The sequence below is a fragment of the Aythya marila genome (genome assembly GCF_965140915.1).
Source record: "Aythya marila genome assembly, chromosome: 20".
Classification (NCBI taxonomy): Eukaryota; Metazoa; Chordata; class Aves; order Anseriformes; family Anatidae; genus Aythya; species Aythya marila.
The window spans coordinates 6,445,806-6,469,303 of record NC_139061.1 but is presented as its reverse complement, the minus strand read 5'-3'; the positions used below and the strand labels follow the sequence as shown (position 1 = coordinate 6,469,303).

At 40.3% G+C, this 23,498-nt stretch overlaps 1 protein-coding gene across 1 annotated transcript; it reads right to left on the bottom strand.

Moving 5' to 3' along the window:
• Nucleotides 1-692: 692 nt before the first annotated feature.
• RPA1 (replication protein A1) lies at nt 693-23,446 on the bottom strand. The gene is made up of 17 exons (XM_082776664.1): nt 23,360-23,446; nt 22,978-23,025; nt 22,441-22,519; nt 21,766-21,874; nt 20,869-20,957; nt 16,161-16,247; nt 14,899-15,031; nt 13,913-14,015; nt 12,719-12,787; nt 12,382-12,574; nt 11,097-11,236; nt 9,322-9,470; nt 7,985-8,114; nt 6,779-6,955; nt 5,402-5,509; nt 2,056-2,142; nt 693-1,711 (listed from the first exon to the last, which is right to left on the bottom strand). Exons 1-17 carry the CDS (start codon nt 23,390-23,392, stop codon nt 1,604-1,606), a joined length of 1,842 nt encoding a protein of 613 aa, XP_082632790.1. The 5' UTR covers nt 23,393-23,446; the 3' UTR covers nt 693-1,603.
• Nucleotides 23,447-23,498: the final 52 nt, after the last annotated feature.

The following is a 23,498-nucleotide window of genomic DNA, read 5'->3' as shown; positions in this document are numbered from 1 at the left end:
GCATCAGCAGAAGAACCCAGTCATGATCCTCAGGATCCAAAAAAGAAGGGGCTGTTTGTGCAATTAATGGGCCTAGGATAATGTCCTTCATGTCCATCAATGGAAGTGGCATTTACAGCTCCTAAACATAAAGACTTAAAGATGACAAACAGGAAACGAGGGCACCACATGAATACGTGAAGAAACAGCGCTCTACGGCGCAAAATAAATAAATAAAATTTCAGGTTTGCTACCAGCGACCCACTGCAGTATTGCCTGGATGCTTGGAGCTGTGCAGCAAATGCCAAGCTGTGAGCTGCAGCCAGGGAACACATAATTAATGTGATTAGGAGCACACAGAGCTAGCATGCTCTGCTGACTGAAAAGCCCAGTAGCATAATTACTGTTTTCTGTACTAGCTCTATGTCTGAACAAATCTCAAAGCCTGGTTAGTTTTAGACTGCTGTGTAAACGTCAATAAAAATCCCAGAAGTGCCAGCTCATCAGCATTCTCAGGCACAGAAATGGTGAAAATATCACTGCATTTCCATGCTGTTAACATCAGGCAAAGAAGTCTCTCCATTCTTCACTCTAACCTTAGAGTTTGTAATAAGGTAACATCTCCCCCAAGTGAATGCTTATTATGAAAGCTAATTAATTGCTTTCCAGTAACGAGAAGTCTTTGGTGTTCAAAGAAAGCAAAATTCACTACACAGGAATTAAACAGTGTTTATTCAAACAAAGCTCCCCCCCCTTGAAAGACCTGTTTCTGATTAACATCATTACAAATACAACTAAAGAAAGTGAACATACAGACATACAAAATATATACGGGCAGGAAAAGTGCGCTAAATCAGTCAAAAACCTATAGTATTAATTGAAGTGAAAACTAAAGCAATGCTTTGTAGTTGCCTAGATTTCCCTGGGGGATGGAGAGTCAATGCTTATCTGCCTTCCTCAGAAGAGACAATTTTGATTAATATCAGACCCATCTGACTCAGTCTATTAAACCCTGAAGGAAGGATATTCTTCAGATATAAGAGATATGTCTTTGATTAATAATTCTACCATATTGCCATTCCAAGCATTAACAACTGCATGGCACCTGTGGAAAAAGAAAGCCTTTGAATTCTACAGAAAAGAACTAACTTGTGCTAATAGACCTGTTCGCCTTCGTCCACGTCTGAAAGCTGCATGATGCTCTTCCTCCTACCCTCTGCTGAACAAGTCCAAGTGCCACGGTTGTCACTACTTCCTTGCAAAGACGACACAGTGGTTATATAATTCAGCTTTACGTACAGAGAGAAAGCAAAGTTACTTCAGACATTCTGAGTGCTTTGTCTAAAGATACTGACAATCTGTCTAGAGAATCCTCTTTAGCACTGTCACAGTTTAATAGACCACAACAGTCTCCAGCATCATGGCCATTTCAGTGCACTCTTAGTCACCAGGGGCTTATCTTCAGAGAAATGAATTAAATCACTTAGCCCACTACGCTGGACTACCATGCATGGTATAACTAATGCCAAATTGTCATACATGGGGTAAGGAAAAAGTCAGTGTAACATCCTCTCTTTGAGTTCTTCCTGCAAGTTTTAGCTTTGATGAATTAGCAGCAGCCTTCTCATCCTAGCTGAGCATTTCTCCTGATGTTTGCGATCAACCTCTTGCTGTATTCTCTGTAGTTTACGGGTTTGACATCCATTGCTGTAGCCTTAATACGGGATTCGTCCTGTGAAAGAGAAAAATGGCATGCAAAGAGTGCTCAGCAAAAGAATGCTCAGTTCTAACCTCCTCCTGCCCTCACTGTTCTTGGTACCAGGGTTAGCTAGGTGAGCAAACCTGACTCCCAGAGCAGCCACACTCTGGCTACAAGCCAGATTTGAGGAACCTGAGAGGGAGCAGCTTTAAAGGCAGTCCCCTCCTCCAGTGACCAAGGCTGACAGTATTTGCTGTGAGCAAGTACCTTAGGAAACTTCTCTGCACAAACATAAGAGGAGGAAGCCATCTCTTATGGAGGCAAGTCAAACTGCAAAAGCCATATGCTACATTATTTGCATTTTGGAGGATACTTACATTGTAAGTCTCCAGTTTTACTCTGATCCTGAACTCATACGTGTTGAAGTTGGCATTTTGGAAGACTTCTTCAAATGCCTGCTCATTCTGCAAGAAGGACAAAAGACACATCAGCTGCAGTCACCCAAGCTTCTGGTAGTACCAGGAATTTTCAGAACAGTTCATCTCTTGCTGATATTGGCAAAATATTGGAACTAACTGGATCATGCACGCAGACCTGAATTTTCCATCAAATTTTAGATGCCAAAACAATAGCTTAAAGTTTTTTGAGAGAAAATTTAGTTCAGAGTGAAAAATCTTTTTAGCAACCTAAACAAAACAATGTATAGCTGCAGTGCGCCTGCATCCAGAAATACAGAACGAAAACATTATAAATCTGCATAAGATTCTCTCACGCAGCTTAACTGGCTATTTCTGATGCTCTGCAACAATCAGACACTGACAGAGTTAACTACTTCCCTATTAATTGTCTTATTAAGCATTCAGCTCCTCTGCTTATACATCAAGGTTGTATGTATCCTTCACATCCTGACAGACCTATTTAAGAGGATGCTCCATAAAAAGTGGATGCATGTTTTGAAAGTGCTTTTATAACCACTAGAAGACCATGTCACATTTACAGCATAAGCTACTTCTAATTACCATATGAATACTAAACATAATCATCATTTATTACAGACAATTTGTCAAAACAGTAGAAAAGAATTAGACAAGTTGTGAAGACCATGGAAAAAAAGTTTATTTTTGTAAAAACGCATTATAAAATCTTCGCTGACATTCCACCAAAATCCTGCTGCCCCGTGATGATACAGACATGCAATTACCATCACAGCTCTCTACCAAACGCACTTGACTTGATCAGTCAGTCCAGAAGGTGACAGAGCATTTGGTCCAGAGCTGAACCCACCTCAGTTTCACTCACATTTCAAGTATGAAAACTGCTGGTTTTAAAGCATGCGGCCCTCTTTTACACTACAGGGTGATTCTTCTAAGATTTAGGAAGGTACAACAAATGAAGGAGAACATGTAGCCAGCTGCAGACTGCAACATTTCAGCATATGCTTCCTGAATATTGAAAACCCTTTCTTGTGACCATCATATGGATTAGAGGATGAGAAAGCTCGCTTTATGAAGTGTTTGGCTCCTGTTTCCACCTCTGCCACAAACTACACGGACCATTAGTGAGCGGAAAATGCTGTTAGCACACCAGTCACTGCTGCTCTGCATTACCTCCTTTCATAACAAGTACGGCAGAGAAGGAGATGAAAGACCTTGCATGCACATCTATGCTTAGCACGGCATGGCTGTACGTGGACTCAATACACCCTGTAAGCAGTTGACTTCCACCAACTTCACAGGGCACTGGATGAGGTCTTCAGAGAAAAAACACTAAGATAAGCTTACTGAAAATGCATCGAGTACCGTTTTTAAAGCTCATAAAAGTGTCAAATCAAAACCAATTTCTCCTGGAACACAAAGCATTCCTGCTCAAGGGCTCATTCCATATAATACTCCATTTTCTATCCATGGCCATTTCCATTAGACAGCTCTTCAAAAGACATTACATGTTTGTATTGTTACATAGGATCTGCTGTCTCTCCTTCCCCACTCTCTTCAGCATTAGAAGTGACTAAGAAATTTTGTTTGAACTCTAGCAGACATTAAGCATGACTGAACTAAGAAAATATTGACAAGTTAAGAATGTCTGAAAATGGAAATTCAGAAGTGTAGGCACATCTAATTAGAATGCCATAGCAATACATCTTCCTACAGAGCAGAGGTGTCCAGCCTTCAGGATACCACAAAAGTTTCAGCATCTAACAACCACAAGCTTTGTGCCACTTACCTTACAGAATAAAAGTGCAGGAAATTTCCAAACACCATTCCTGTATGTAAATTACAGGAAAACTAGCCCCACTTCGTAGAAATGGATGAGGTCTACAACAGCATCTCGGGACAATAAGGATTACAGCCTCAAGAATCCCTTCTGGCTCATTTCCTCCCACAACCAACCAATAGGTTAACCAACATCTGGAATATCCATGGAGCCCTAATATCAATCATACTATAGCCTTAGCCTGGAAGCACAGCAGTGTTCATATACAATTCAAGAACTTAATCTGTTTTCCACATCATTACGAAATAAAACCACACAGATTTTATATAGTAGACAACTAAAAGCAAGAAGAGATTATTTTGGTAGGAAGAAATGAAAATGCAGCAGAGAAGCACAGAGACAGAGGGAAGAAAATACTGTCTGTTAGTGTTTAATGGCTTACAGCCACCTTAAAAACTGTTCTAATCTGCCAAAGAAAGATTACTTAAGCATCTCTGCAAATGACCTATTTTAAAAGTCATAGTTTTTGTATTGCCCACAAAGTTTCTGGTAATACTTGGTGAAAAAAAAAGAGCCTTCAGAAGAGGGCAAACACACATTAGTTCAAAAAGCTTCCTGCCTACTTAAAAAGATACATACAAAGCGTTCTGGAACTTTTTGGTTTTGTAAACAATTTTTTGGAACACATGAGAAATAACGCTGTTAGTATTCATGGCTAAAACAGTTTTTCACATATCCTTCCAATCTAGGTACAATGATAAAACAGCCTGTCCTTTCAACTGTAGTCAATGTGTTAAAGCTGTCAATAGCACTACAACCTTGAGGGCTGACAAGCAGCCAGCTGTCTCTCAAGGTCCAGGTGATAAGGACAGGCTGATCTTCAGCTTAAAAGTCAAAAGAGCTCAGAGGTAGATGGACTGATTGTGGGAGCAAACTATGGGGAAAACCAGGCAAATCTCTGTTCTCCAGGCAGATGGCCCATGGAAAATAATTCTGAGAAGAGTAAAGTCCCTGCCAAGAACTTCAGACTATGGAGAAGCAATGATTTGTGAACTTGCAAAAGATTCTGAAGCCTAACATCTGGAGGAAATCTCTGGCCACCAGACCCCTGAGTTGGCCCATCAGCTCAGAGAATGGGCAAGATCGTGTTCTTGTCAGATGATGCAGATTATCCCTTTCTTCCAGTGGGCCTTTTCAATTTGTTTTAATAATGCTATTAATTTCTGCTGAAACTATGTGAACATAATCCAACGCCCTTGCCATGTCTCAACTTAGGAGTTCTGTACGTCTGCACATAGAGACCACACTCTCTGCTGGATCAGCACTCGTATTCTGCGGGCACGTTGCATCTTTCTCCAAGTTTCCTTCTAATTCAATGTCTCAAGAATACTTCCTTACCGGTACGATAAGAAAAAGCAGGAAATTTGAGGGCTGCCTAACAACGGGATGTATAAAATACAGATCAACTTCTAGACATTTACTAAAGACTTAATAAGCTAGCCGACTGACCTTTTCCTTCAGTTCTCCCAGGAAAGCAGCACTTTGCCCAAGAATGAATTCTGCTGTGTCTTGGAAGCAAGTCACCCACTGATACTCTAGACAGTCTGCAATGGTCACCTAAATCAACAAAAACAAACAAATTAAGCAGACAAAAAACAATATCCCCCAGTTGCCTAATATTTAAGTACAACAGTCTGAGAGAGATTTATTTCACAGTTAAAAAGCCTCACGCACCATCGGTACTTTCCATAACCAGGGCTGAAGACAATGACATATTATTTTGCTTTTTAAAAGAGCTCCATAGAACGTCATGGTCATTTAAAGTAAGTTAATATCGATAGCACTTTGTTTACTATTATGATCTTGTTGGTCTTTTCCCGTGACACAATGATGTATGTTCAGTTCCTTTCCTCTGCCACTGATGGGCTGTGTACAAGAACAGGTAGCCCAGAATGGTAGCATCCAAGGGTGACACCAGCAAGACTGCAGCCTGCATTTACTTAGTACAGACACGAGAACTGGAGCATAAATACGTGTACCGTGCTATGAGACAACTACCAAAACGTTCAAGGACAAGACAGAGCAGTAAACAGATCAAGTACTAGCCTTGTATATGAGGCTGCTTTAACAATTAGGAATGTGAAAATAGGAGAAACTCTTCTGAAGGCCACAATTTTAACCTCTGTATTCCCTTTATATTCCCTGAGAGGGGCTCTGCTATGTTAAGTAGTGCGTGTATTCCTAGAAGTTATCTGCTAGAAATTATTCAGAAGCAGTGTATGTTTTAGTGAGATTGCAGGGATGGTTCCCCTTTCTCTGCGTGCCCACCTGGCACAGCATTTCTAAGCAGCAGCTACAACTCTAATTTATAATGTAAAACAGAAAAAGGTTCAACGCTTATGGGATAAGCGGGCATCACAATAATCCACAGACAGCTCTCTGAAGCAGGCTCCATTAAAGCATGAGACAGAACAATACCTACAAAAAAATGTACTAAATATAGGTAGCAGCTGTAAAAGTGCAATTACTGCTCTCCAGAAATGCCATTTTACTTCAGTTTATCTTCACTACTGAAGAGGCGTAGGCCATCTGTACTCTGCACTGCATAGTACACTTGGAAACCAGCATCAACTCAGCTAGCATCAACTTTTTGGCAAAGAGAAAAGCTTTTAATTGGAGCACTAGGAAAACAAACTGCTAATCAGCTCAATGAAACATTCCTCACCTAGGTACAGCATACAAGCCGTTTAAATATCCTCTCATCCACAGGCACTTTATAGACAAACAGCACTTCTAAGACCCCGTTCTTGCAAAACATTTCAACTTGGACTGTCCGGGGAAAGCAGTCAGCGAAAAGCACCGGGCTCCTCTAGTCCACGTACTTACCAGAAGCATCATGCGGTACTTGAAATTGGGGAATTCACGATCACACTTTTCACAACGATACAGTCCATTCTGTTGGTCTATCACTTTCTTATTGCAATCCTGAGAGGGACAGGCCTGGTACATACAGTTCTCTTTGCGCAGATGTACTACTGTGCCCACACAGCTAAAATAATCCGCCTAGGAGAGTGAGTGTGCAACATTAGCCTCAAAACACTCAAATGTTTTCCAATTCTGAATTAACTACAAAGCAAGGCACCCATACTTGGATATTTAAGATTAGAAAGCTTAACAGCTATGGATTATTGGGAAACTGTAAATCAACCCCTCTGTTGCAATCATTTCCAGGCTTCCATTATGTTAAACAAAGTCTCTACAGCAAGATTATTTTGTGTTTCCATTGCGGGAAACTCTGATTGCCAGGTTTTCTTTAGATAAAGCATATTTGCTTTTCCATTGTGTCCGTTCAAATCTCTACTTTTTCACAGGATTAAGATTCTGCACTTTCCTATGCTTCTTTTGGGAGTCAGTACAAAAAACAGAAAGCCTACTGTGTAGTATTACAGATAAGCGTTTGATTAAACTATAGCCCACAGAACAAAAATACCCACTCGCCACGGTAAAATAATCATCCTAATGGTTTAAGACCACAGTCAAGTCTTTCAACAGATCAACAGAGGTTGATTAAGAAGCATGTGCAAGAAATGTCACAGAAAACCGCTGAATTACAGGTAAAGTTTTGTGCTTAGATAAAAGTTCTTCTGTATCCTGAATGGCTTAGCACTTAAGTTTGAAACACAAAAATGTTTTTAAACCAGTCAAGGAGCAGTTTAAGCCTAGAGAGGCTGCTGAACTGGAATGCCAGAGCCGTGGGTCTTATTCCTAGCTTTTCTATTGAACTAGCGTGCACCCTTGAAAACCACTTCCTCTTAATGCACCTGTTCCTCCTATAATACCTCGTGCTATTTATATACATTTGCAAAGATGCAAACATCTTTGGGGTAGACTATTTTTTACTATTTACGCAAGGCTCAGAATTCTCTTGCAAACAAAGGATCATGTTGCAACATCAGCAATGAACCTGGATTCAGCTCTTAAAAAACAGCTACAGAGTAAGCACGTATTGCTCAACAATGTGACACTTCCAAAAAGCTTTTTGTTATCCCCCTCTCCAACACACAAGGCTTGCATTCAGCTGCCATGCTCTACCTTATCTCCTTGTCCCAAGTTCTCAGCTTTGACTTCATACAAAGTTTTCCAGTTGGTGTTCACCCCAGGTGCTGAGCCTCTTACATCAGAGATCGAGGAGCATTCCAGAAGCTGCCCCTCGGAGTCAAACCTGGAACCACAAAGATGCACTTCTATTTTTGGATAGCAGACCATGCAGACTTATCAAAAGCTTACGTTTAGTTTCATGTACTTAATACGTGCAGGATTTTTTTTTCTTTTTTAAAAATCAATGATTGCAAAGGAAACAATTACAGTAATTTGTGTATATTGCAAACAAAAATAGCATTTCAGAATAAGTTAATACTCTGACTTAATTAGCACAGTATTTTATAAACCCACAAAAGGAGGACAGCTTTGTTCTATATAACTGCAATTTGTTTGCCAGCTAGTGGTCAAACCACGCACTGCACGCTTCTTAAAGGCAGGCAGATAACAAGATTTAAGGGCATCAAGATATTTCCATAATTAAAATTAAATTACACGGTACCATTATCTTTGCAGCAGCTTCAAAAGAAAAAGAAAATAGCATTGAACAAATTATGCCTCCTGTGTTAAAGTAAGAAAGCACTCCTTTTCAGAAAAGGATTGTACTATCATCCCATTCAGGCGTTTTCTATGATTTAAGAAACACACCAAAAGGACTCAGAAACTGAGCATAATTAAAATATGACAGCAATAGCTAAGACCCACAATCAATTTCATCTTCAACAACCCTCTGAAGTACTGAAGCACTGCTCAATCTGACAAATGGCGAATGCCAACACAAATATTTTATCCGTGTTTGAAGGATTTAGCCAGAACGTGAACTCAGGATTCACAAAACCTGATGCTGCAGGGACTTCACCCCATTAGCACATACACCACGTCTCACTGTGCTAGGAGCTGCAGCAGACAATTTAGCAACTACCTACTCTACAAGCAGTAATGAAGCACTAAGAAATCATTTTGTTTTCCTGACAACAGCAAAACTATCTGAAACTATTTTGCTATCTGAAAAATATCTGATAAGGAAGAGACACTGTAAGAAGTCAACAGTTCCTCCAGTACATACTAACAGAGTACACATAAAGTGGAAAAAGCCTACTATAAATAAATAAATAAATACCGTTCTCTCAGCTAGTTACTCAAAGTAGAGTTGGTCAAAAGTCTGATTTCACGCTGCCTCGCAAGGCTTTGGGTCAGCGTGCACTACTCCTACGGAACCCATACCATCTGCTCCCCTTCCTCAGTACTTTACAGACTGCTCAAATTCAGACAAACAATAAAATGAATACTTCACAGCAGGCTGAAATGAACCAACACAAACACAGTCATACCATCCTCGAAGCTTAAAAGCCTCTGGGGTATCAGGGTTGACAACAACTGTACTCGACGACAGGACAGAGAGGCTTCTACCACCAAAATCAGAGACTCGGGCTCCTTTGATGGCTACCACAGGTTGTCTAGAACCATCAAATGTGTCAGCCTGCATGTGCAGAAAAAAAAAAAAAGCATTAGTAAGTACACTACTGTAGAGATACTGAACTTCTGGTCATAATTCATGGATCATGACAAAAGACAAAATCTAAATCAAACTATCTTACCATATTTGGGAGGTATGGTTTTCAAAAATACCACTAGAAATTTATGAAAACGCAGCTAACAATCCTAATACTCCATTTCTCGGGGAACTGGAGAAACTCTATACTGATGCTGGAGCTGTACACCACTGGTTTGGAGAAAATGGATTGCTCTCCTCCTTTGGGAGCTTTACACAAGGATTTTAGAAACAGAGATGGGTTATGGGAATGGAAGTTTCTCCGAACAGAGGTTATTTGGTCAGATCACACTCTTTGGGACATCAAACAACTCACTTGGCTTGACTGAGCCAATCACGTCTCTTCTACTACAGCTTAAAAAGTAGAAGCATAGGTATGCTGACCAAACACTTTTTCTCAACTTTCCATTTTCTGTTTTTAATCTCATAAAGCTGCTTTAATGCTGTCCAGTTGCCATCAGTTTGTTATCCGAGTGAAGTCTGACACTAACAAAGAACCTCTTGGCACTAGAGAGGCTTTGAAAGGTATAGATTTTCAGGACCCCACACCACTTAATGAGCAAGGAGAGGATCATGTGCTTAAAGACCACAAATGAGCTAGAGTTAACAGAAGCATTCACTGTATCCATGGGATACAAAATAACACCCAACAGCTTGGCAGTTAGGGCAATGACTGTTATTGGGCAGATACAGATTCTAACCCTAAGTGTACCAGCTGCAGGCTGTAAGTCACTTTCCCTTAATGCTTGTTGTTATCTCTACGAGTGAAAAGATTTAACTTTGTAAAATGCAGATCTCGCTGATCTCTTGAGAGTTACACAAGAAATTCATCACTGGTAACCTCTCCTGTAACAAGCTGGTTCAACCTCAAAACTCTGTGGTACTGAACCTCAGTTTACTTCATTTCCACCAGCAGAGGGTTAATGTTTAGCCACCTACTTGATCATTTAGCAACAAAGCATCGCCGCCAAGCTGGCAGGATCACTCCCGTTTTATAGACCAGAATCTAAATCCCTAAGAATCTACACTATCCTTTTGACAAATTACTTTGTTTTCCAGTGGTAAAGGAGCATTTTACTACAACCACACAATCTTCCAGTTCCAAAACCCTGACATTTTAAACTCTTAGTCTGGGATACAGCCTTTCAACCCCCTAGTTAAGCAGGGATTTATGCAAGGTAACAAGTATCCCACCCTAAGAATAAAATTCACCTCAAACGAGACAGCCGTAGCCATCAGGCTTTCCGATAATCAAACTACAACTCGTATTCTTTTCTAAACCAGAAGTCTGTTATCTACAGTCTTTGGGCTTGAGACATAATGTCTGCAGTTGTTCAGAACACATTAGTCAGATCATGTCAGCAGTTTGTCAGAAAAAGGTTAAGAACATCACACCTGAGTGAAACCAGACAGTCTTTCACCTTCTTTCTGCCCCGATCCTCAAACACCCAGGACTCTGTCTCAGTGCTATGCCCATCTCAGATGACAACAGCGTGCATTTCCTCACCCTACACAAAGGAACGTTTGCTTAAGAACAGGTAAGAGAGCACATACCTCGTTTCCCCATAGCGTAGCTGTCACCAGTTTCCCTGATGTATCCATCAGATGCACATTCCTCTTTGATACTTCCCTATTGCTAGCTTTCACTGTAATTTTAGTGACATCTTCATAGCTCTTACAGATTCCAATTACATCTGAAAAAGAGTTACAATTTAGTTAGAGATGCTCACGGGTCACAATTGGGAAATACAAGACCACAAGAGAAGAATTCATTCCTAGTGGCAGATTTTTACCTTGTAATATCCTTGCTCCCTATTCAAATCAAATCTGATACGGAAACTAAGTGTATTATGGCAGGAACGCTCTACTACAAAATTCTTCAGTGCTTTAATTTTGTTGACAAATTCATTAAGATATTCATAAATTCAAGCCTCGCCACATTAGAGATCTCTTTCCATCACATTCTGCCAAAGGACTTCAGCTCCTGATCCCTGCTGGTTAAGAAGTCTCTCAAGCGAGGGGTTTCAAAATGACAGCCACAAGCAAGCAACCAGCTAGTGCCCTCGCTGCAGCCCCCTAGGCCTTAAACTGCAACTTGGATAAGTTTTGGGGGTTGGACCAGATGACCTCTAGAGGTCCCTTCCAATGCAAAACATCCAGTGAGTCCTGGGAAGTCGCATGTTTGGGCAATAAGAGGTAATGCCATGCCCTTTGAACTCCCTGACATTATCCCTTATTGAACATGAGAGATCTACCTTTAAAATTCCTAGCTGAATGCCTCTGAATCACATGCATCTTGTGCTTGTGAAACCTGAGAACCCTCGCCCCCACCCAAGCCTCTGATTTTTCCGGAGTACTCTGCCCAACAAATTACAGAAAAACAAACCTCCAATACTTCACAAAGCAAGCCAAAACAGTCATGCAACTTGGACTTGGATGCAATGAATTATGCCAAAATCACTACAAAGATAATTAGATAGCGAAAGCAAGCAAGACCATGGAAGGTATGAAACGCACACGTGCTGAGCAAGGACATTTTTCCTTCAACCCTTTTCTGTGGAAAACAACAATCATACTACAATAAACAAGTATCGTTTACTGCCTTTAGTTTGAAGCACAAGTTTGCATAGAAATCACTACACATTGTTAGCAGAATAGGATAAAGACTGCTTAACAGTATAATTACCCAAGGCATTTTTAATGGCAACCACCACTGGCTAATTTCACTCAAGAGATCAAAACAGTCAAAGCATTGTATTGCTCACTGCCTCCCCCAGTATTCGCGACAAAAATAAAATTTCAAAGCCTTATAGTTCGCCATTTCGCTACTTAGACTGACCGACAATTGAGTCTTTGGGTGTGTTCTCCAACTCCGAGATGGATACAAACTCAAACCGAACAGATGGAAGATGCTGGGCATCATCACAGAGCACAACTGAAGTCTCATTAGTGAATGTAATCTCGTAGTCATTCTTAACAGCTGTATATTGCTTGTTAGCAGTCTTCAAATTTCCTTTGGTAAAATAATATACCTAGAGGAGAAAGCAATGAAACAGAGGATGTTATTGGAAGTCAGACAGAGAAAATGGATTGCGTTCACCTTTAAAAATCCTTGCTACACTGAAGCTCCTCTTTTCTAGCTCATGTCAGTCCATGAAAGCACAGTACTACTGTACCTTGTTCAGTTCAATGAGAGGAAAGAACTTGTCTGCTTGATCATTGAACGCAGTAGCTCTAATCTCACCCTGGAAAAAAACAGGAGAGTTGGTAAGAACTGAAATTCAGCATGAAAATTAGTAAGTAAATAAAAAATAAAGCTTTCACATTGTTAAGTGGCATCAGTTCTACAGGCACAGTGTGGGTTGCCAGGCTAGCTCCAGGCATTTGAGAAAAAAACACCATTCTCCTCGGATTTGTAGTTCTAGCTAGAACAGCATATTCTACACCTGACCATCACATCTCATATTCAAGTCTCATTAGCATCTCTAGAGTTCCAAAATAAAATGCAAAAAGAACTGCCATCATATGCACACCTTTGAACAGGTACACCTAAAACTGGCATTAATTGTCATTACAGGAGAGAAAAAGTTCAAATAAATCACCTAGCTCTACAAGTTAGCACACAGGTCTACCATGATACTTCCTACTCATGCATGATGGCAAGTCCTTAAATTACAATTAATAGCAATTATAAACTCAATAGATAAATTTAAAAACAAAACAAAAAAGAGTACTAACAGTATGCAGAGAAAACAAATGGCTGGTGACAACACGTTGCATTATTAACCTCACATTTTACACTAAATATAATCTTGCAGAATCTTGTTTTCATGACAGAACTCTGTAATTTGATAAGAGGTTTGATAAACTGCGAGTTTAGTTAGATTAACCAGATACCATTCCCCAAACAAACCACAGATGAAATTTCCTAGTATTACAATAATTTATACTCTGATTTCCTTGCGAAAATGAAAGCTTATAACTTGGAGGCAATGCTCCTCTCACTCCTTGTTCTGTAACATGTAACTAAGTAAGGACGAGATATCATTCTCAATCTAAAGGAAAACATGATAAACGTAAGTATTAGGTTGTCAGTTTCCCTAAACAACCGTATTTTGAGGCTGCAGAGATTGAGTCACACAGTATAGAATAGACTTTGATGAAAAATAATCAGTAATGTCATAAATTCAAGACTTCATTCTGGATAAGAACTGGATCACTGATGCTCAAGTTAATGAATATAGGAATATGAACTTCGGTCGTCATAAAAAACATTTTCTGTAATACACTTTATTTCCTCTATTCTGTCTTTATAAAGAGTTCATCAGCATCTGGCATACATTATCTTTTTCTCAACACATAACACTTACACTTTCATCAACAAGCTCTATAGAAAAGAGCTTTCCTTCCCCGCGGGAGTTGCTCCATGTGCGGATCTGGCCTTTTTGGGTAACACGAGCGCAAATGGTCCACCTGAAATTGTGCAATAAAAAAGTTCTACATCCTCTTTTATGTTTTTTTTTCTTTTTTTCTTTCTTTCATTTTTAGAAGAGACTGGATTTACCAACCTTTGGAACTGGGATGTCACTATTTAAAAGACAGAATTTTTCCACTGCACCTCAGCAACTCTACCTGCCTTTCTGCTGCTTTTCTATTTTAATGGCCTCGACCATTAAAGGCAGAAAGTTGTATAGAAAGCAACAACAAAGCCAAGCATAAAACATCTAGTACAATACAGCAGTGAACAATCCTTCTGCATAGAAGCAGGCCTCAAATCTTTTACTTTTTCAGGGTACACTTCTCGTAGAGCAGTTTGCCTGTTCTGAATAGCCATGTTAGAACTCAAGAGCCCAATTATAGGATTTGCATTTAACTTAGGTAATCAAATCAGTTTGCATAACTTTAAAATGTCATTCACAAAATAATTACATCCTCATGCTTTTCAACAGAACAGTAGCTGAAGTGAATAGCTTACTGAGCTGTTTTGTCATTAACTTATCAAAAAGAAGGTCACTTTAGGAAAAAAGAAAAGTCAATTGATTTTTGACTAAAATATTAAAAACCTATCAAGCTCAGCAGGGCAGCTTCACCAAGACAATGGAAAGGCAAATCTCACATTGTCAGTGTTGATGAAATAATAAAAAAAAACTGTACAGTTGTTTCTGTAGTGTGTGTTTTTTTGTTTTGTTCCCCCACCCTTCCTGCACCCCTCCCCAGGTTAACTGATAAAGTCAAAACTTAATGAAGAACGATTTAACAGAGATTCAGACATCTCTGTAAGGATGATAAAGCAAAAAGAAGTTGTTCCTTCATGCCTGTGACATTGATTAATACCTGGCAGACCATTAAAACTCACTTAGATTGGTATGGATTCAAGCTGGCAATCGGCACTACTTTAGCCTGAGATCCCCCTGGTGTCTTCATTGCGCTGGGAGCACTCGCTTTACTGAACTGGTTTGAGGGAGCATGGTACTTTGGAGCGGGAGGACCTTTCAGAAAAAAAAACGAATTAAAAAAAAAGAAACAAACAACAAAGCATGCAGAATTTCAGCCACACAGACAAAAGGGAGGTTAACACCAACGCATTCAAGAACTCTGTGGTGTCCTTATAGCACTGAAAGTTTGTTGAATCACTTCTTCTCCTGGTCACAAGTATTTTTTAGGCTACAAACCGCCACAGAAAAAACACACTCAGACTTTTAGAGTGCTTACACTGGAAATGGAGTAGTGCCCTGAGCCAGCTAAACACAGTCTAAGTGGGAAAAAAACAGTTAGCAGTACATTTTCTACAATGCAGCACATGAAGGTTTGGATCTACACCACTCGGGGGAACAACTAAGATATTGTACCCCTACAACCAGTCTCCTGATATGCGGCAATCCTGCTAATTCTAAACAGAATCTTGTTGATGTATCAATGTAGAGCTTTCATCACCAGCTTGAAACACAGAAAGGAAAAACTTGTTTTCTGCTGGAGTAAGCAAATGTTAAAATTTAATATTTAAAAAAAATAATAGTATTTAAACACCTGCATAAAGAATACAGACAAGTTAAGCAGTACCGAGAGCTAGGACTTTGACAACTTCATTTCAAAAATAAGTCTACAGGCTGACATTTATATCAACTGCCTTTTTCAGCAACTTGCTATTTAAAATCTTGATCAAAACATTGTATTTATAGATGTACTATCAAATTAATTTCAGTCCTGCACCACCTAAACTGTTTGGCCTCAATAGCTCAGCACTGATAAAAACAGCTTTTACTCAGCTCCACACTGTAGCCTAGTTGGGTGTCCAGAGAGCACCACTTCAAGAACACAAAATTGCCTTGGACTAGATGTTTGGTTTACACTGCTTTGTCAAAGTTGCTTCCCCTCTTTTTTCCTCCTTTTCTTTGTTACATCCCCTCTCCTTTCTTGGACAAGAGCAGAAACAGGGACAGATTTTCTTAATTCAAATATACAGCAGGCTCTTGAGATAATTCACCTTTCCAAGCTACAGGTTAGTCTAATTAATTTCTTGTAGAACATTACTATAGAAAGTTTTTTTTTTTAAAGTTTAAGCTGTGGTTTTGTAGTGCACAAGCAGAAACCAGAATTCTTGCCCAACATTATTCTTACCTGCTACTGACACATTGCCATTTTGTTGCTGTGGTTTGTTGGCTGCTGCATTTGCTGCTGGAGCTGAGGAACGCTGCTGCCCCTGCCCTGGTAATCAAATGGAAAGAGGTCATTTAGTACAGCAGGGAGCACAGTAATTAAAACTACCCTTAAGCCTTTCTAAGAAGTAATAAGTTTTGTATGAAAACAAAATTTTAAACACAGAACACATGCTAAAATTCAGGTGCTATAAGGCACAGCAGTAGCAAACTATCTGTTGAACGGTATTTACATGGAGGAATTTCAGTCAGATCTCTTTCCTCAAGCAACTGCTTTCTACTTGAGAAGAATTCAGGGTTGACAGATATTTAAAAGGACAGCACTGAAGTAATCTTGACAACTTCTCAGTTTTTATAGGCTTCTATTGCTCTGACAGGTAGTTTCTGCTACTACCTAACAGCCAAGATAAAAAACAGTAGAATTCCTTCTTAAAATGTGGAGAGGACCCAGAAAACACTGGATGAAGTCAAACCTGCAGTTAACGCAAGACAAAGAAAACAGCTGCTACGTTTTATTTCCAAAAATGAAGAAATTTAACATAGGGGTGAGGAAGTCATCATTTCCACATTCACCAGTCCCTTCTTGGGATACAACATGCCACAGTAAGCACATATCGTACATGTTTGTAGATTCCAGGGCTTTTACTTGCATTACACCAATGATAAATTACAAGAAAGAGCAGAGTGACATATATAGAAAAACTGTACATTAGAAGACTAAACCCAAAAATTTGGCTTACTTTACAGAAATAATTACTTTCCTACAATATTTTGCTTCCAGATTAGTAAATACACAACATTTTTGTCTCTTTGCACCCAACTAACCCCTCCTTAAGCCACCAGACTGCAGGAAGTCCTAGGCCTGAGCAGGCAAAGTCCCCCCTGATGTGGGTGTGTGAACAGCAAGATAGACAGGGAAAGTGGAAAAGAAGGTTATCACAAGGAACAGAAGTAGAGAATCCCAGAGCAGAATGGCAAGAAAGGATAGCACAGAAGCACAGTAAAGGAGCGCATTCAACACAAGGAGACCCTGATGTTGCATAGTGTTGCATAGCCTGACTTTGCATAGCCTACAGAGGTAACCTTCTAGGTATCTTTAATCCAAAAAAAGATTTAAGAAAATACCCAAAACAAGGTCTTTGCACATAACCAGTCCGTTCCTTGCTTGTCGCAGTAGCCACAGTAGTGAAACGGTGACAGGAGTCGCCCTAGCAACTGAGTGACGTCAATCAGCAACGTGCACTTACTGCAGAATCCGCTAGATGGAGAAACCAAATTTCACCCTCATTCAGCTGCCTCACTTACTCAGAGGACCCAGTCAGTGCTACACCCCAAATTCATTTTGTATGAGAGGGGAGGAAGGAAAAAAAACACAAACAAACCACTTAAGAGAAAATACGTCTGAGTAGGGAAAGAATTTGCAAGAAGAACAGGAACGTGTATATGAAACAATAAGAGACTTCCTTTTACTTCTGCTTCAAATAATCCTAGGAAAAAAAACATTTTAATACAAAAGATAAAATAAGCTTAAAAACCACACTATTAGTATACCTGTATATTATGAAACACAAAATCATGCTTTACCGGTTGCCTACCCAAAGCCTGGCATTTCTCAGCACATTAAGAATACAACAACAGATCTGTGCACGTGTTCAAACGTACAATCAGACAAAATCTCTCCGATTTTCTTGCTTTTGGAGTCGAGGGACTCCTAAACTATGACTTGTAGTGGCTGGTGCCCTACAGATCACTGAGGTTGCTCAGAAAAAATCAATTCCTCTGCTTGTTTTTTGCTGTTAATTTTTATTAGCAGAAGCTGAAAGAAAAAAAAAAGGAAAAAAACAACACCCCCACGTAAAATACCTGATCATATTTCTGCTATGTATATCAGGTTAGTCAAACCAGAGCTAAGCTTAGCCCAGTCTAATGTAAGAGCAGTACAGCAGTAGTCTTATGGCTCCAACCACTGTCACCAAGAGGTCTTGCTATAGGGCCATAATGACCGAAGACCTGTTCCAGAACCGAGCAGCAGCACAGGGGAGGAAGAGGAGGAAAACACACTTTGAAAAAATGCACACCAAAAGGCAATGGTGGGAAGAGCAGGAAGGAAGAAGAGTTCAAGCAAACGTATAAGTATACAAGCATTTCAATGCTGAAAGATTAATGACAGAAATTAAACATAAGTAGCAAGTAATTGTTACAGTAAGAATGAAGTCCAACATCAGAGTAATTTCAATGAGATTAATGACAGTAATAACATTACCATATAGCTTTCTACAAAGAACTAAACTGCTCAATCTTAATTTTCTATAATACTATTATGAAACGCCGCCTGAAAAGTTTTTATGGTGTGTATTACAGAGATTGCATCTCCAGCTTCCTTGTTAGGGAGATTAACCACCTACTGCTCAAGCGTAAAGTGGCAAAAGGCATCTTCTCACTCTCTGGGTCCTACTGTGGTAGGAAAGAATAGCATTTAATCCTAGGTCGAGCAATTTGAGATCTGCATTTAAAGAAAGATGAAAAGTAGGACTAAAAACTTTTCTTTTTTTGATGGAAAAAAACAAAGTGCTCTTATAAACTCATTCTGCATTAGCTGAGCATTCATCACAAGTATCAGCCCTCGATACATACACAAAAGCTTACAGACCCTGCAACTTCAGATATACCTCTGTCATTTTACAAAGGCTTTCATGACAAATGAGGCAGCCTTGCAGAGCATAAAGGATAGGTTAAGCATACCTAATCTAAACTACCGCTGTCTTCCATAACTGAAGCCTTATTTAATGTCAAAAAAAAAAAAAAAAAAGGCATGAATTTTGCAGAATAATGTGTTAAAATAAAATATGCATTGCATCAATTTTGGCATCTCTTAACCATCTAGTGCAAGCTCATGCTTTCTGTGATCACAGACCTATAACACTTCCATCTCCAAAAGCTTTAGGATTTGAATACTTCATTGCTTAGTACTTTTTTTTAAGTCCAAATGAACACAACTTTGATCAAAATCATTTTAATTTTACCAAAAGTTATACTCTTAAGGGTATATTTGCAACTCAGTTCTCTAAGAGGGAAGCTTTCCAGTTGTTTCTAAGCAACAGTAGGACAAGAGAAGAACACCATACAGTTCCCACGAAACATGCTCTTGTATTATCACACAAGCAAGGGAAATGGGAGAAAGAGACAAAACAGTCTGCTCAATAGGTGTTCTGAAAATCCTGGTCTCTACAGCAACTGTGGGATTAAATCATAAAATCTGAGATGTCAACACATTTTTTAAACAGCAATCAGCAAAGTAACTATCAAAGGAACAAAGGATTCTTTAGGCTCATTTAACAAACGCACCTCTAATTCCCCAGGAAAAAGAACAGCTGATGAAGAGAGACATCTTTGCAACAAAAGCTAATTTCAACTTCAGTTAGTTAAGTAGATCTTTAACCAGAATGGCAGCGTACTTACCACCATTTGTCCAAAATATCTTACAGAGAGTTGCTGCCACTAGTTCTTAGCGATAAATTAATTCAATTCCACCAGGAAAAAGACAAATGAAAAAAATCCACTGAAAAAAACTATTTGCTATTAAATGTCAGCCATTATCTGTATGTACGTCAATGTTGGAGATGTTCAAATATTTTCTTTGAGTGTTTATTATCCTCCCCCTTTTTAAGAAAGAGAACTACAAGAACTGAACATACTTTTGAACATCTCAGGGGGAAAAAATTATACTAATCTGAAAAATGTTTGCCTGACAACTGTAAAGTCAGCACATGAAAATGAAGAATGCAGTTACTTAAGCAAGGGAAAGCAAAAGATTCACGGGAGGTCAGCTTAATGGCCACCCAAAGCATCATCATTTTTCAGATGGCAGTGTAGGACCAGATGCTTAGGGAAGTCTGTATGCTGGCCATGTTTTCCTAACGGTATCTCATCTATCTACTTCGAGCAATATAAGTTTTAGTGCTTCCTGAGCCTAACATTCACACAGAGGATGTATTGTTATGTTTAACAGCCTTTAATGGATTTTTTTTTTTTTTTAAACCTAATTGCTTTTTGAACCTGTGCCAATTTTTGGCACCTAATTCATGTAGCAGCATGTTCCATAATTTAACTATGCACTGTTTGGGGGTGTAGCACAGCCTTTGTTTTAAAACCACTACCTGGTAATATGAGAACTAAAGAGCATCAAGTGAATGCAGAAGAGAAAAAAGAAATTTGTCATTCTTTATTCATCCGCTCCGTGCCATCTTAGTTTTATAGATCATTATTACATCTTCCTCCTGACATTTTCTTCCCAGACAGAAGAAAAACTAACTTACTTGGTTACTCATCACAAAGAGATATTGAACAGCTCTCACATACTTACTGAAACTCTATATAAAGACCACTAACATATAATAAAGACCTGTCAATGCTATCACAGGGTATGGATAATTCTCAATGCCATTTAGAGACTGAAGCTAGAGACAAGGTGCAGAGTTTGTGAAAATATGGACAAACCCGACTTGTTACACAAACAGAAAGGATTTTTGAGATACAGACATTACTGCTGGAGGCATAAGAAAGCTGAACATGCTTGACTGCTTCTTTTTAAAGGCAAAGAAAGACAGCTGAAAGACTATCATAACAAATAGTGTGTTTGGATGAGGTATTTGTTCACAGAGGATACTCACCTTCATTGTACGGCACTGGATTGCCAATATTACCACCAACCATATCAGCAGTTTTTAGAACATCTAAGTCCATCAAGATAACCACTCTCCTACAAACACAAAATAGACAATTACAAAAGACTTTCGCTCCCTCTGCAAGTTTATCAGACTGAGTATCCTTCCTGCGCAGATACCAGAAGCAACCATTAGGGGCTGCTTCTTTGTACAAGGGAGGTGGAAAACAAAAGCTCTCCACTGTCAGCTTAACCCTCTCGTGATTCACAAGTAGGCTTGAAAAAGTATCGTGTTTCATCAAGGACAGCCGATGGCAGGCTGCATGGGCACACTAAAATGGCTAAAAACAGCATTTCAAGAGTATCAAAACCATGACAGATTTTACAAGAGAATCCATTCCCTGCCTCAAAAGAAGTTATGTTCCCTCCAGAAAATTGTGGAATAAAAACAGATGCAGAACCTCCAATCATGTTCTCCCAGACTTACACAGCTGTTAGACGATCATTTCACTCAAACCTCTTCTCATTTTACTGTGCCTAACTCGCTTCTCTTAAAGTCTCATAACAGACCAAAGATTTTACAACACCAAAGTGACACGAAATCTTCACTGTTTCTTTACCACATCAGGTAGTTTTTAGTGAATTGAAAAGAAACCACCACAATTTGGAGTATTCTAATTGGAAGTCTTCAATTACTAAGTCACTTTGCTAGGCGCATATACACCTGCTGCAGTCACGTCCTTGAAATGCCTGTGCTGTGTATTTTCCCTCCTGCACCCTAAAGATTTATTATTTTCAGATAATCCTAATCAAAAGGATTTGGTCTTTGCTTAGTCACCCAGGACAGAGCACCTGCTAGCACACCTGTCTTTTTGTAGAACCCTACTTGAAGAAATGTACGTACCTTCCATCTTTCAAGCTGTTGACAATGAATCTGTTAACCTGGCAAATACACTGGGCTGATAAGCGTTCCTCTTCCACGAGAGAGTTCAGCTGCGTTGCCAACATGAAGGCTGAAAAAATAGGAGAAATATGATGAAACAATTTACTCATGCCAGCCTTAAGTGGATCTACCAAAACTGTACGCTTTTCCAGCCAGTCTACTAGCATTACATTAGACCTACAATTTGCTTGGTTAACTAGCACATAGAAAACAGTGTAACAGCTAACGAGTCACCAACACTGAACATACACTTAATTGTATTTATTCCCAAACTTCAGAATCATTTATTTTGGAAAAGACCTTTAAGATGATAACATATTAAAGAAATCACAAAAAAAAAAAAACACCAAGATAATTACTTTGAAAATCTGCGTTACAAAAACATATAGATCTCTGCACTTTGATTATATCCTAGAGCAAGTTAATTGCTTAAACCTCACAAAAGAAGTTCCAGAGAAGGAATTTTTCTGAGTGTTAAAATGCAGCTGCACACTTCAGAGTCTGCAGTCCACGTTTACACCGCATTCTCATCCAATACTTCTTTCATCACTATGCAACGTGACGTTAAACCTGAAACTTCAGCATCATCAGTACTGCCCCACTTATAAAAATCTCACAGCAGCTTTTCATACTTACAGGACAGCGTGTTAACCCCATCGCTCATCAGCACTCGGTAACGAGGAGGCCCATTTCCTGTAGCAATAGCCCGTGTATTCTATGGAGAAAACAGCAGGTCATTACTTCCTGCTCATTTCCTCAGAAGCCTGTCAAAAGCATGAATCGAAACCTTCTAGATATTAGGAGGAAATGCTTTGCTGTCAGAGTGCTGAGGCACCGCAACAGGCTGCCCAGGGAAGATGTGGATGTCTCATCCCTGGAGGTGTCCAAGGCCAGGCTGGATGGGGCTTTGACAACCTGATCTAGGGGGTGGCGTCCTGCCCACGGCACGGGGTTGGAGTTAGGTGGTCTTTAAGGTCTTTTCCAACCCAAATCATTCTGTAATTAATAGCCGAAGCGAACTTGCATATCTTGAAAGCAGCTACCAACTGCACAGCTCAAGTCACGCAAAACCTATTACTCTAAACGACATCGAGGGCACGTCAGCCACACTGGGCTCCGCAACAAAGCTGACCGCCAACCCGCCAGCAGCAAGAGGCAGCCAGGAGTACTCACGATGACTTGCAGCACGGGCTGTTTGATGTTCTCCCCCTGCATGATGGCCTGGAGAGGAGAAAAAGAGAACCTCAGCGAGCTGCCACCGCCACGCGTGCTTGGAGGAGACCCCGAGCGGGGGCAGGCTGGAACCAGAAGGCCCCCCCGGAGGCTCTGAGGGCCGGGACCACCTCAGAGCACGGCCCCGCTCCGCTCCCCTCAGGGCCGGGGCCTGCACCGGGTCCCCGCCACCCTCACAGGGCCGCGCCCCCAGCCCCGAGCCCTCATCCCCAGGCCTCACGCAACCTTCGCACCCCCCCCACAACCCGAACCGGGCCCAGGGGGTCCCAAAAGCGTTCCCCCGCCCGGTCCCGGTGCTCGGGGCCGCCTGGGGGCCGCTCACCGCGATGGCGCCCTCGCTGAGGCGCACGCTCATGGTGCCGCCGCTCCCGTCGCGCTCCGCCACCGCCGAATCCTCCCGCCGCTCCGAGCCGCGCTCCCGCTTCCGGCGCGTCATGACGTCGCCAATCCCGGCTTTTCCT